General features: G+C 42.1%; 1 protein-coding gene across 13 annotated transcripts in view; it reads right to left on the reverse strand.

The window, feature by feature from the left end:
• Window positions 1–14,327, reverse strand: part of NR1H4 (nuclear receptor subfamily 1 group H member 4) — a 125,447-nt gene that overhangs the window by 20,551 nt on the left and 90,569 nt on the right. For 3 of the 13 annotated variants that reach the window (XM_021090933.1, XM_005664209.3, XM_005664208.3), the window contains 4 exons: window positions 4,678–4,818; window positions 2,617–2,750; window positions 508–606; window positions 77–176 (listed from right to left, as the gene is read on the reverse strand). In XM_021090933.1, the coding sequence (XP_020946592.1) occupies window positions 77–176; window positions 508–606; window positions 2,617–2,750; window positions 4,678–4,818 (474 nt within the window). 13 annotated transcript variants of the gene reach the window in all.

Here is a 14,327-nt window from a genome sequence, read left to right on the forward strand (position 1 = left end):
ATTCCCATTTTACTATGAGCAGACCTGCCTCTCAGTGTCACAGTGTAGCACAGAAGGAACTACATGTAAAAAATACCTGGAAGTTTTTTTGTGAATTCTACGAGGACCTGTACATGACTGGTAGCCATTTCCGTTAAAATGAGAAAATTTTCTTCTGCACTGAATTCTTCCTTTAACTAAAGTGTAAGAAAAAAGCAAATGATGAATAAGTAGATAGAAGAAGAAATCAATATATAATTATCAGACTACAGAATTACGTTTAGATAATAAAATTTAAGAGCAAGTTCATATTTTTCAGATTTTTGGAAAACAATTACTATTATCAAGTTAGATATGAGACTTCTTACTCTCTGTTTAATGTTGCAAAAAGTTTAAATGCATAGCTTAAATTCTAAGCCCTAATCATTTTAAAGTAACATATTCATATGTAAATTCGACCTGCAAGATAGTAAGAGCTCTAGAAAAATATTAACTTTAGGCCCATGTGTTTTCAGATATTGTACATACAATTTTATTTGTTATTTCCTGAGGCATCCTCTGCTTACTATATGAATCCATAATATAATGAAGAAGATTCTGTTGATCTGGGGTGAGTTCAGTTTTCTCCTACACTGGCAAAAAAATAAAAGGTGTTAGGGAAGGTGGTTATGACGAATTTTTCTCATATAGACATTCATCTGGAGTAAACCACTGGCAGAAATTGTTGAAAAAAGCCCTAAATATGGAAGAAACTATGCATGCTTTCTGTTATAATGTGTAATTCCTTTCTCTGGGACCTTGGGCAAGCCACATCACATTTCAGTAAATTTGTCCCAAGTGGCTAATTTTCCTATATATAAAATAAGCATAACAGGAGTTCCCGTCATGGCTCAGCAGTTAATGAACCTGACTAGGATCCATGAGGATGCGGGTTTGATCCCTGGCCTCGCTTAGTGGGTTAAGGATCCGGCATTGCTGTGGGCTGTGGTGTAGGTCACAGATGTGGCTCGGATCTCATGTTGCTGTGGCTGTGGTGCAGGCTGGCAGCAACAGCTCTGATTCGACCCCTGGCCTGGGAACCTCCATATGCCATGGGTGTGGCCCTAAAAAGACAAAAAGACCAAAATAAATAAATAAATGGATAACAAAATATTCCTTTCACACATTTCTTGTGAATAAATAATAATCTGGATATGAAGCCTAATGGGCCCATTCACAGAGAAGTTAGTGACAGTTAAAGGTTTATTCATAACTAAGAACCAGTTCCCAAATATAAATTGGAGAATCCATGCAAGCATAGTTAACTTGGAACCAACTGCAGCCCATGGACCAAATCCACTTGCTTTTGTAAATTTATTGCAGCACAACCACACTCACTTTTTAATGTAGTGTCTACGCTGCTTCTGTACTACCCTGGCAGAGCTGAGTAGTTTTCATAGAGCCATGTGGCCAAAGCCTAAAACATCTGGCCCTTTATAGAAATGTTGCTGCCCCCTGAAGCAGTGAATCATCAATCTGGACCATTCAGACCCCAAACACCTCTTTCTCCCCATTAACATCTTTTGATGAGTGTGAAAAATTGTGTCAACTCGTTACTTCCTCTCCCGAAGTGTCAGTGACAAGCATGATGGCAAAAATTATACCGTTGGCCCTTAATGCAGGGTTTGAACTACATGGGTTCATTTACACACAGATTTCTTTCACCAAACATGTTCTGCTGCCCTTCAGAATCTGTGGTTGGTTGAATGTGCAGATGCAGCATTAAGGTTACTGGAGCTCCAGCTTGTGAAATTTATGTGGATTTTTGACTCCTGAGGGTGAACGCGCTAACCACCCTCCCCATGCTGATTAAAGATCAACTGTGCTTTTTACAAAAAAACTATTTTTTCTGACGTGAATACAAGATAACATAGTTGCAAAACTCAATGTGGAGAAAGTTTCCTCTGTCAATAGAATAATAAATATGGAGAAGGGTGCAATTGAACAATCGTGGATTATTGATTTTTCAACTGATGCAAATTAAAATTCCTCCAAAGCTCCAGGGCATTATCACAATGTGTTTAGCTAAGCATCCAAGATGCAGTTCCTCTGTTTTGTCCTGAGTAGCTCAAGGGATTTTTTTGAGCAATTATAACTTCGGTGGGAAGAGCTTTTCTCTGTTGATCCACAGATGTGTATTCACTCTGCTTTACTCCTTGATAATGACTGATCTACAAGTCCCTATTGAATCCACTACCCTTCTGGTCTGAATCTCCCTTCTCCATAAAATGAGGGGAAAAAAACGTCATCAAAACTCAGTTGGAAAAAATCCACTTTATACCCCAAACCATTCCCAAAGGTTAACTCTGGGAAGCAGGAGTAAAATGGAGTCAGGGAGAGAGAATTTTCACTTACTGAACTCCAAGCATGTAAATGCTACCATTTGAATTTTGACACTGAGGCATGTATTCCTCTCCTGATTAAAAAGCAAAGGAGAAACCCATGTGATGAACACTTAAAAATGAAATCCTGCTTGTGGCTGTCCTGGATTGAAAGCCAACCTACCCCTCGCCCCCTGCCCCCCATGTCACTATATCCTAGAAGCTCAGCTGCCACTGGCCTGGCAGACACCCTTGCCCGTCAATTGCCCATCATTACCCTGCAAGACTTAGTTGTTGAGGTCACTTGTCGCAAGTCACGTCCTTCGCCGTCTTCACCAATGGTCTGATCTGCATGCTGCTTCACGTTTTTTCTCAGTCGTTTAGATTTACACTGAATTTCAGTTAACAAGCCTGTAAAAACAAACAAACAAACAAACAAACAGAGAGACTTCATCAACCACAGAAAGTCCAGTTGAGTGTGTGGCCATGCACCTGAGGTGTAGCTGGCTCAGAAGTCCTCCTGTGCCATTTGGCACAGAGCTAATTCTATTTTAAGACTTGGCCTTGAACAAGAAATGCATCTCCTGTGATTCTGTTTCTTTGATTAAATGGAGGTAATATTTACCACACAGAGTTTTGCGCAGATTAAATGTTATCAGGCCATTTTTAAAAATAAGTTTATACAAAAAAACTTGTTCTGCCAAGCAGTGTGCAAGCAAGGTATTCATTAAAAAAGGTGAATGACACTCTCCCTCTTCCTGGTCTAGGGGACCTTAAAATCTAGTGTTTCCAAGCACAGTATTAATATTACTTATCATTGATATTTACGTAACCGTGCCATAGGAAACATACTCAGTTTCACATTAAACATAAAAGGAGATGGGCTGAGTAAAATCATGTCAACATCCTTTAGGGAGAATTTTGTGAGTCCTGCTAATTTTCGGAATTGAACAGATTATTGAGAATATGAAGATGAAAATAACTCAAGGGGACTTTGAAATTTTCTTTTGCATAATCATACGACATCATCATGAATTTACACTTGAACAGAACTATTAAAATAATGGAGAATAATCGCCCATGTTGCCTTTTAATGTCCTTAGTCTCTCCGTGTTAATGAAACCAAGTTCCAGGAACTTCTTGGTCCAGGGCATTTATTTCACAGGATCATACAAAAATCTCTGTTCCTGGATGAGTTTGTGTTCACAAATACTATTAGAGATTCTCATAGGTGGAGTCATTAAAAACGTCCTTGGGACTTCACTGGAACAGACTCATATTTAAGTGATGAGGAACATGAAGCACCCAGGATCAAAGTACACGTTTCCACAGCCAGATTGGGTTCCAGCCACAGCCCCTCCTGCAGTCTCCTGTTTCATACACACTCAAAGAGATTGTGATCGGCCACCATAAAACTTTCATCCATCCAGAGCTGGATTATTTACACTGACCTATTTTTTCCCCCTCCTGCACGCATTATTTCTTTGGGTCCATCCCAGTTGCCTGCAGTTTGGGAACAATAGAACTGGAGTCACCTTCCAAAGGCTATTATCTCATGTGGCATTCCCTCTCTGAGCGTGATCATTCCCTTGGTGACGTTTGTTTGTCTATTTGTGTTTTGAGGAGGAACAGGACGTATCTCAGAATCTGAGTGGGCGGTAGAATTTGCAGGATGAAAAATTAATATGTTATATACTAGCATGCGTTCCACATTTGGACAAAGATTATGGTTTCTCACAAAGCCAGCAGTTAATACAGTGTCCCTTTATCTGATGGAGGAACCAAATTATATTAAAACTCGGAGTAGTTAATTTCCTGTGTAAACCTATACAAATTGGTTCAAAGATGCACTAGGAGAAGAAGGATTCTTAATAAAATGACTTGGTTTAAAACTCTATTTAGACAATTCAGAGGCGGTTATACCTTATAAAGCATTCTTAATTTTTCCTACAACTGTGAATTTGTCTGCTAATTAAACAATAAATAAGGAGGATATTAAATCCTATTTGGAGGAAACTTTTAGACCATTATTCTTTGTAGCTTATTAAAACATGTTACTTTAGCTGTGTGTTAAAGCCACTTCACTTTCACATATCATTCATTGCAAACCATGAACAACAAAACACAGCTGTTTGTTTCGGGTGCACAAAATGCCCTTCGGCTGACAGTCTGGACAATTCCAGTGGTTCATTATCTTTTTCAAGAATTTAGATGCCTCAGTAAGTCCTTTCTTTAATATGTGATGTACCGTCCTAATCATATGAGTTACCTGACATCTGCCTCCTTAAGAGATTTTTAGTGGAATTTAATTGCTTGCTGCGAATACCTGTATACATACATTCAGCCAACATTCCCATCTCTTTGCATTTCCTTAGTCGACACTCCTGGCACTTCCTTCGCATGTACATGTCCATCACACAGTTGCCCCCATTTTTACACTTGTACACAGCATTTTTGGTAATGCTTCTCCGGAAGAAACCTGTGGAAGAAGCACAGAAAGGAGTAAGTGGTTCCTAACAACTTCCTTGGATTGAGAGATGCCAGAGCATTGTCTGGTGTACCCCTGCAGGACCCCCGGGTCATCCTTGAGCGTACTGATGGATGACAAAGGTACTTTCAGCTGCATTTCATGGTCCAGGAAGCTGCTGTCTTTAATCTGTCTCTCAAAAATAAAGGCACATTCGATTTCTAGCCTCTCCTAGGAAAAATCGGAATTTGTTCTTAAAGATAGATTACTGTCATGAGTGTATCTTTATTGGGAGATAATAGTGCTAATGAGCTCTGGGCACCGGTGAACACACCATCCTTGCCCTCTCACAGTTGACTGGTTGATTGAGAATAAAGAGATGCAAACAACCAAACGAGAGAAATTCCATGTTCCTGGGCTGTGCTGGAGTTATGGGGGTGGGAGGAAGGCTGACTGAATGGTCAGTTCTGACGCTGAGGTCAGAAGCTAACTCTTGAAAAATAAGTGGCTGCTTACCAGATACATAGGGAGAGGTCGAATTTCAGGTTTCAATTCAGTACTTACTGTATCCAGCTTGCTATGATAATAACCATGCCAACCTTAGTTTAAAAGTAAACATCTCCCCTGTGGGGAGTATAGCTGCAGCTGCAATGGCTACAGTTCAGCTGCCTGGAGCCAGGGAGGGGGCTGACTGGCTGCCTTTCTGCTTCTCCTCTTCTTCCTCCATCCATGAAATTGGGTGACCAGAGTTCCTGACACTTCTAGAGTCGAGGTGCAGTGGTGAGCAGGGGGAGGATTGTGGGAGGCAGGGGAAGAAGTGATTGGAAAGTGCCCACTTGCCGGGTGTTGTTAGAAGCTGGTTTGTACCTAGCAAGATTCTGAAACTGACTCTTCTCCCTTGGGCTGGGTTCTTTTGAGAACTCTTCCCATCACTGGCATCCTTTCCTCTGCAGTTCCTTAATGAGGGCAAATATACCTCTATTCTAGCCCATGGCTTGTATCTCCTTCTTCCACAACTAGGAATTTGGCACACCTCCACCCTCCTTATTCCAAGGCCCCTCCACATGGCCCTCTTGGCACAGATTTAAGCCCATGCCAGTTTTCTCTGCTCCAACAAACTCAGAGAAAACGTCTCCCACTCTCTATAAGCACTCAGCCATCTGCCTTCCTGCCCGTTGAACTTCTCAGATGAAAGGCAGATGCCAATCTCGTGTCCCTCAGCTGTAGCGGCTACATGTCATTCTCCTTGAGTGAGCCTGTTGAGGACCTTCCCATGGGCCTGGGGCAGCAGAGCCTCCTTAGTGTACAGACATTACCCGGGGGCAGGGGGAACAGGTTTTTCTAATTTACACAAAAGTCCCACACTTTCCAGTGGTGGTGCCTAGGGGCAGACAGCCACACACCATACCTACCCTTTTGCAATGGGGATGTGGCATTCCTAGCACCCTAGTCACATACTCCAAAGTCTTTAAAGGCCTCTCTCTAATTTCTAACCCCTGCCCACTTCATACCCTCAAAGTAGGCAAGGTATTTAACTAGCTCTTGACTATCCACCACAAGATGGGCTCACTTTGGAATACAGCATCTACTGTCTTCATGCTTCTGCCAAAACTGAGACAGCAGTAGCCTTCTTATTTTCCCAGCCTGTTGGAATAATAGCTGACATTGATTGAGCACCCAGTAGCTGTTGTTCTAACCACTTCACCTGCATTTATTTAATCATCATATCAATTTTATGAGGAAGATAATATCTTGTGTCCCCATGTTACAGATGAAGAAAAAAGGTAGAGAGAGGTTAAGTATGTTGGCCATAATCATATGATTAATAAGTGGACTAGAAAGATTCAAATCCAGGTAGTCATGCACCAAAGCCCACACTCCTAACCACTGTGCTGGCAATGCCCCTCCTGGGTTACAAGAGAGTAGAATAACTTAATATTAACTACCTACTCTTTGAAAGCTGCATTCTCTGACCCAGGGGCACACCAAAGTGAAGAAAACATCCCTAGTCTTCAGAGTAAATTCACAACACAATGCAATATAGAGTGATAGGATAGCTAATTAAGTAATAAATTGTAATACATTGGATAGCTAATTAAATAATAAATTGTTGTGATGTAGATGAAAAAGTGATCATTTCACAGCCACACTGAATGCATGTGAAGGTTGTGCCACATTGAAGGAGAGAGAAATTCCATCATAGACTTGGAGACTTGTACATTTGCTATGATAATTTTCCAAGCAGAAGACAAAAAAATTGCTCTAAAAAAATCACTGTAATATGACAATTTCCCAACAGCTAGAAGTCTGGAGTCTTGAGGAAAAGGCATTATAGGGGCTGGGAATGGCCCTGATTAATTCCAAGTTTGGAGGACTCACAGAAGAATTCATATAGGAGGTAGAACTTGAGCTGGACCTTGACGAATACGTAGGATTTTGAAATATGACTTTGAGGGAGAAAGGACATAAGCAAAGGCACAGAGTTACTGCAATTCCAAGGGAGGGTAGATGATCCATTTGATGAGAGGGAGAGTGTAGGGAGAATTAGTGGAAGATGGATGGGGCATGCAGTGGGACAGAGTGCCGTTAAATGTCCTTGAACTCCAAGCAAAGGAGTTGAGTCTTTATCCAGGAGAGAAAGAGCAGCCTTTAGAAGGTTTTGGCAAGGGAGGGTCTAACGCAACCTGCCTGGTGGGAAGATTCCTTGGGGCAAAGTCAGGAAAGGTGACACAGGGAGCCTGGAGGCTGAACTAGCTGGGCAGGGGGAGAACAGGGAGGAGGAACCAGAGGAATTTTCAGGACTTGATAACTAGCTCCACAGGAAAACAGGCTGAAGAAAAAGTTTAAAATGAGATGTCAAGGTTAAAAAAGTCATAGACTGATGAATTTGTCAGCTGGTGTAACTTTTAGCAGGAAAGATGTCACCATTTTCCTAAATGTCAAATCCAACCACATAAAGTCTTAAAAAAGACTCTGATTCAGATCAATGTTGATATTGAGAGAGCAAATACCAAATCATCTCAAAAGAAAACTATAGGCAAAAAAAAAAAAAGAATTTTTTTTCCTGGCACCGAATGATTGAGCTCAATGACCACTTCAGCCTGAGTCAATCCTCCCACTAAGCTGCAGCCCCTCCCAGGGGCGATTGCTTGATAATTAACAGAAATAAAATTCCTTATTCCAAGATGAGTCAAAGGAACAACGCAGGTTTTTTTTTTTTTTATTCCGGTATTAACTGAGAAAGAAGTCATTATCATCTCAATAGCCAAGTTAATTAGCTTTCACTCTGAGGTGACAACACAATATTATCAATATATCACTTAAATATGGATATATATACTGTATTTATACTTATGCAAATCAATTCATACACATCCCTCTGCCTCTATCTTGTGCCTATTCAACAATGCCCATATCAGAAAAGTCATTTGAAAATGAATGGAAAGGAAATTCACCGAGGAGCAGAGGCTCCCTGGTAATAAAAGATGAATAGACAGGGCTGGCATTGCCATCTGAGGAGTGTGTAGCACTAGGGGGATTCCTGGGAGGCAGGCAAATATCTACAGGATGGTAAAATGGACTCCTCAGTTATGCAGAATATTGTGCATCCTGCTTCTTTATACAGAAAGAACCCCTATACCCTGCCCCACACCCAAATCACACACACACCTTGCATACACAACACACATGTGCATACCGGACTGACAGTAGGCTACCCATTACTTTGAAATCAATCAAATGTTGCCTGGTGTTTATACGTTTCAGTGTCTCCTTGCTGTTGAAACAGCAACAAACCCACAGAGCTGAGCAACAAGTTATCTTAATATCCAATATGGCCTCAATAGAGTCAGCCTTTGGCTCCATCTCAGCAGACCAAAGAATAAAAGGACTCCACCACCCACTTATCTTGGACTGGTTTTGTATCAGGCACTGTTAAACACCTTGCATATGGTGTTTTACTTAACACTCATAAGAATCCGAGGAGGTAGATCCTATTCTTATCTCCCTCTTACAGATAAGGAGACTGAGTTAGACAGAAATTAAGTCATTTGCTCAAGGTCTTGCAGATAGCAAATAGTAGAGCACAGATTTGAACCCTGATAGGCTCTGTTCCAAACGCTATGGTCTTAATCACTATATTATTCTATCCTAGTAAAGACCTTACATTCCTGAAAATTGTATTTTGACATTAATCTCCACAAATCCCATACTTCGTGTTAAATGCTCCAGAGTTTCATCACCATCTCCAAAACTCCTTTGGAAGCATCTTATTCTCCCTCCCCAACCCCAGCTGTCTTCTTCACTTATGTCTCACTGGTAGAAAGCTGTAAAGTAGCACAAATTAGAGAAAAGGGTTGCCAATCCTAGACCATATATGCCCTAAAATTCTTAGGCTGAAGCCTCGACCTCCAATGTTACTGTATTTGGAAATAGGACTTTTAAGAAGGTAATTACTATTAAACAAGGTCCTAAAGCAGGGCCCTGAAAGACCTTCCAACAGGACCAGAATCTTTGTAAGAAATAGAGACACCAGGGAGGCATGAGCAAGAAAAAGCCTTGTGAGGACACAGTGAGAAGCAGCCACCTGCAAGCCCAGGACAGAGGCCACGGGAGAACCAAACTTGCCAATACCATGATCTTGGACTTCTGGCCTTCTGAACCTTGCGAAAATAAACTTCTGCTGTTTAATCCAAACAAAACAAAACAGGTAATGTAAGCTTTGGTTTCCATCACACAATTTCTTAGATTTCTTCAATTCTTCTCCTTGAGCTGCTTGCTGAAATTTTTAGAACTCGATAATACACTCCTGATCACCTGGCAGGAGCTCTTTTAGATCACTGTTTTTTGAAAAAGCAAACTGTGGAGTTCCCATAGTGACTCAGTGGAAACGAATCTGACTAGCATCCATGAGAACATAGGTTCGATCCCTAGCCTCGCTCAGTGGGTTAAGGATCCGGCATTGCCCATTGCTGTGAGCTGTGGTGTAGGCCCGTAGCTAAAGCTCCAACTTGACCCTAGCCTGGGAACTTCTATGTGCCATGGGTGCGGCCCTAAAAAGAAAAAAAGATAAAAGCAAACTTTCAAACTTTTGCAATGACAAAAATCATTCTTGCCTATTTAGTTTTTGCTAATTTTTGCTTTTAAGGATTTTTTTCCCCCTAATCTCTTAGGGAGCCACAGGAGAAAAAAAAAAAAAAAAAAAGTCCACCTGTCCTTTTTTTTTTTTTTTGTCTTTGTGCCTTTTCTAGAGCTACTCCTGCGGCACATGCAGATTCCCAGGCTAGGGGTCTAATTGGAGCTGTACCCTCCAGCCTACGCCACAGCCACAGAGACTCGAGATCTGAGCCACGTCTGGAACCAACACCATAGCTCACGGCAACACCAGATCCTTAACCCACTGAGCAAGGCCAGGGTTTGAACCCACAACCCCATGGTTCCTAGTCGGATTTGTTAACCACTGAGTCACTACGGGAACTCCTTCCAATGCTTACTTTTAATCACTACAATTTCTAATAGTTTCTTGTTCTTAAATAAGTTTAAAAAGAACTGACTTGGAATTACTCTGGGATGTTGCTTACATGTATCCTACATACCACAACTGTTCCAATAATTTTGGAATCTCTTCTAAAACCTGAGTATTAAGTCCAATACCGGTTCACTATCTTATATAAAAATATGTGGAAAAGGACAATGCTGCCCCCATTTACTCATAAATGCCCTTTAAGAATTCTACCATTCTCTCACTGATAGTCGAGGTTCTCCTGGCATGGGGACAATTGTGAGTGACACTGACCTATTTGGGAATGCAACCATTGGAAATACCCAGTCAGATGCAGATCAGTTCTGTTCACTGAGGTTTGAGGTTTGAATTGAAATTCATGCGGACATCAGCACATTTCCATATGCTCCACTGATAACTGAGGGGGAGAGGAAGTTCTCGGTTTAATCTAGGGCCGGGAACAAATGGCAGTCATTGTCACTCAGCATCATGCTTGTGTTTTGCAGTTATTAATTTAAAAAAAAAATTCAAAATTTATCTCGTAGATGCCATAAATGCCTACAACAAAGAAAAATGCTCATGAAAATTAAAATATGTCTAACAAACAGGTATAGAGGCCAGGGAAATCAGGAAGTTTAACTGTGATCTCAAAAGTTAAAAAATTTTTCTCCTGTGTGTGTGCACGTGTATGTGTGAGAATGGTAGGGTGTGGGTGTGTGTGTTCGTGTGTGTGTGTTTTATGAAATATCTGCAGTGAAGTCCTAAGGCATGAGAGCTATCAGGATCTTCACATAAAAAAATCTAATTTAATCTTCAGACAGACTGTGTGAAATAGATATTATACCCAATTTGCAGATTGGAGGCTCAGAAAAGTTACATATTCCATCAACGAAGGATAGGCTAGCTGGGTGTGTGCATCTTCTCCTGTAAAGGCAGGAGGGTTGAACACGGTCTTTCTCAGACTCCCTTGCGGCTACATGTGGATATGACTTAAGCTCTGCCAAACATCTGCCCTTGTAAGATAACTGAAAAGTGGACGTGAAATAGGAGCTGTGCTTTTGTTTCTGTTGTCTCTCCTGGCACACAGGATCGTGGAGCTTTGCTGTGGCAGCATCTTGGACTCCAGTTGCTAACCTCCAGGGCTCTGAGAGACTAGACTCAGGGCATACATCTTTCGTATGTGCAGACTGAGCACACGTGCCACGGCTCTCGAGCCAGTCATTGCAGTGAGGGCAGCTTCCCAATCCCTAAATGGCAGCAAAGGTGCCATCTTCCTGGAGTCAACAATTCTTTTTTCCCTCTTTTTTTTTTTTTGTCTTTTGTCTTTTTAGGGCCGCACCCGTGGCACACGGAGGTTCCCAGGCTAGGGGTCGAATCGGAGCTACAGCTGCCAGCCTACCCCACAGCCACACCAACAGCAGATCAGAACCACATCTGCAAACTACACCACAGCTCACGGCAACGCAGGATCCTTAACCCACTGAGCAAGGCCAGGGATCAAACCCGCAACCTCATGGTTCCTAGTCAGATTCGTTTCCGCTGCGCTATGATGGAAACTCCCTGGAGTCAACAATTCTTGTGTTAGCTTCCTGACTCCCCGTGTCTTGAAAAACAACCGCCCTAGTAAGCCACTTCTGCAATGTGGCTTGGAGCAGCCTTGCCTCCTCCTGGAAGCTCAGCATAGAACCCGCTCCTCTGCCCTTCCAACTTCTCCAGTACTAATTCCCCTCTGCTTGAAATCTGTTTTCTGCTTTACTTTGTTGAATTCTGTCAAATATATTAAGCAACTTCTTTATTGGCCAGCAAGTACAGAGCCTAGATTCAACACACACCTGTCAAACCCCAGTGCTCCCACTCCCTTTGATGGAAGGTTATGGAGTGAAATTCATTTTGCATCTGGTGAGTGCAAATATCCAAGGGGTCAGGAGTGAGGGTGGGGGACAAGTTGCCCAACTGTTAGGCTTGCCCGGCCCGGGGGCCCTGGTTCTTTGGCTTGTACCCTACACTCTTCTGGGCACCTCCTTCCTATTCATTGAGCTGGAATGACTGTCATGTGTTTTCTCAAGAGAACATATAAAAAGCACAAAAGAGCCAGTTATAGGCTTTTCAGTCACCAAAGCCTAAGCCCTAAGATCCCAGACACTAGCAAAATTTCCTCCAACTGGGAGAGGCGGACAACCAAAGAGCTAAGGCAGGGTAAGGACCTGAGAAAGTCCTGAACTCTGTCCCTCCCAGCCCTAATCTCCAGGCTGAGTCCTGGGACTGGATTTGTGAAAGCTTCTAGGAACTCTGTGTCATTCGGAAATCCTGTAACAGAGGGATTCTTGTGCTCTTTTCCTGGGGTGAACCTGAGGAGGCCCTTGGGGTCCCCTGTTCCCAGGGAGGCACAGGAGCAAGGGACATAGCCCGTGGCTTCTCTGGGCAGTCAGGCATCCCAGTGTGACTCTGTGGCAGCATCAGGAACCCACCCACCTGAGTGACAGGGAAACAGGTGGGGCCAGACAGGAAGGAAGAGCGCTCAGAACATCTGGATGGCACCTCAGAGACCTTTCCCACTGGTGACTGCAGACCAAAAAGAATAGCACCTAGCAGACCCTGGACTGTATTTACAGCACCAAGAACCCCAGCACTGCCCCCAGGGCCCAATCCTCCACAACAGGGCCAATCCTCCGATTAACCTCTTGGAATTCACCTTCTTCGTTTATAAAACGGGGATAAGGTGTGAGAATTAGTAAGTTTACTACTGAATTGTAGTGAGTACATCACATAAGCTGTGAATTAGCCCTAAATATCAGCTTCTTTTTGAAATGATATTCCTCCCTTTTAACACAGACAGTAATACCTATTTTCCATAGTTGCTGCGGACACCCAAAAAAATGGTTGTAGACTGCCTGCCGTAAGAATTGGCATGTCATTGGCACTGAAATTTGAAGGTTCGTGGGTATATATAACAAGACTTTCTGTTGAATTAGATTTTCAGAATAAACTATTCATGTTCTTTTCTGTTTCCCTTTAAGCAGGAAACGTCACTTAGATTAGACTTTGTATCTTTTTAGTCCGAATTTCTCCTCCTCATTTCTATCCATTGAATCTTCCTCCTGGAGACCTCATGGAGAGCAGCATCCTCATCCTTGAGAATCTCACAATCACAAACACAACCAAGTAGTTCTCAAAGTTTAACAAGGAGGACTTGTTAAATCACAGATGCTTGGGCCCCGTTCCCAGAAATTCTGACCCAGTGGGTCTGGAGTGGGGCCCTCAAAGTTAGATTTCCTGCAACTCCCCATGCAAGGCCGGTGCTTGTGGTCCAGGACCACACGGTGAGTAGCACAGGTCTAAACCAACAAGGGAAAGAGGCCTTTCATAACTTGAGTCAATATCAAATAGACTAAGTCTTGTCAAGCAGCTGATACTGGGTCGGGCATCGATATTTATCAAGAAAAGCAGAATGTAGTCACATTGCCACTAGACATTAACAGATTCTAAGACCATGACAATAATAATAATAATAATAGGCATTGACTGAGTTTTGACTATGTACAGACTTTTTTCTAAGTCCTTCATGTATATTGAATTTATTTTTACTTTTTTTATCTTATGGATATCTTTAAGAATTACTAATAGCATCGTCTGGATCATCTCTATGACTGTCTTACACTGCCATTCAAACTAATTGCCCTCATCTTTGTTTGTGCCCGTGATCTCATTAATAACAAGAAGTATGATTTATTTGTTGAGAGCCAGGAGAAAAAGGCAAAGATAACTTAATATGCATGGGAGGTACCACCTCAGGGATGGCCGAATGGAGTTCTAGATGAGCCAAGGTTTACATGAACTAACTGCTCGAATGGAGAAAAGCAGTGGGGAATTGAGGCCTCATGTGATATGTAGTATACAGGCATACCAAACTCAAAAGAACGTGTGTGTAACACTTTGGGTAACAAAACTACATAATCTAAGCAGTCTGTTTTGTTGATTTTCTGGTTTAGTTTGTATTTCATTTTGAGAATTATTTTTGTTC

This window comes from Sus scrofa, chromosome 5 (genome assembly GCF_000003025.6).
Source record: "Sus scrofa isolate TJ Tabasco breed Duroc chromosome 5, Sscrofa11.1, whole genome shotgun sequence".
Taxonomy (NCBI): Eukaryota; Metazoa; Chordata; class Mammalia; order Artiodactyla; family Suidae; genus Sus; species Sus scrofa.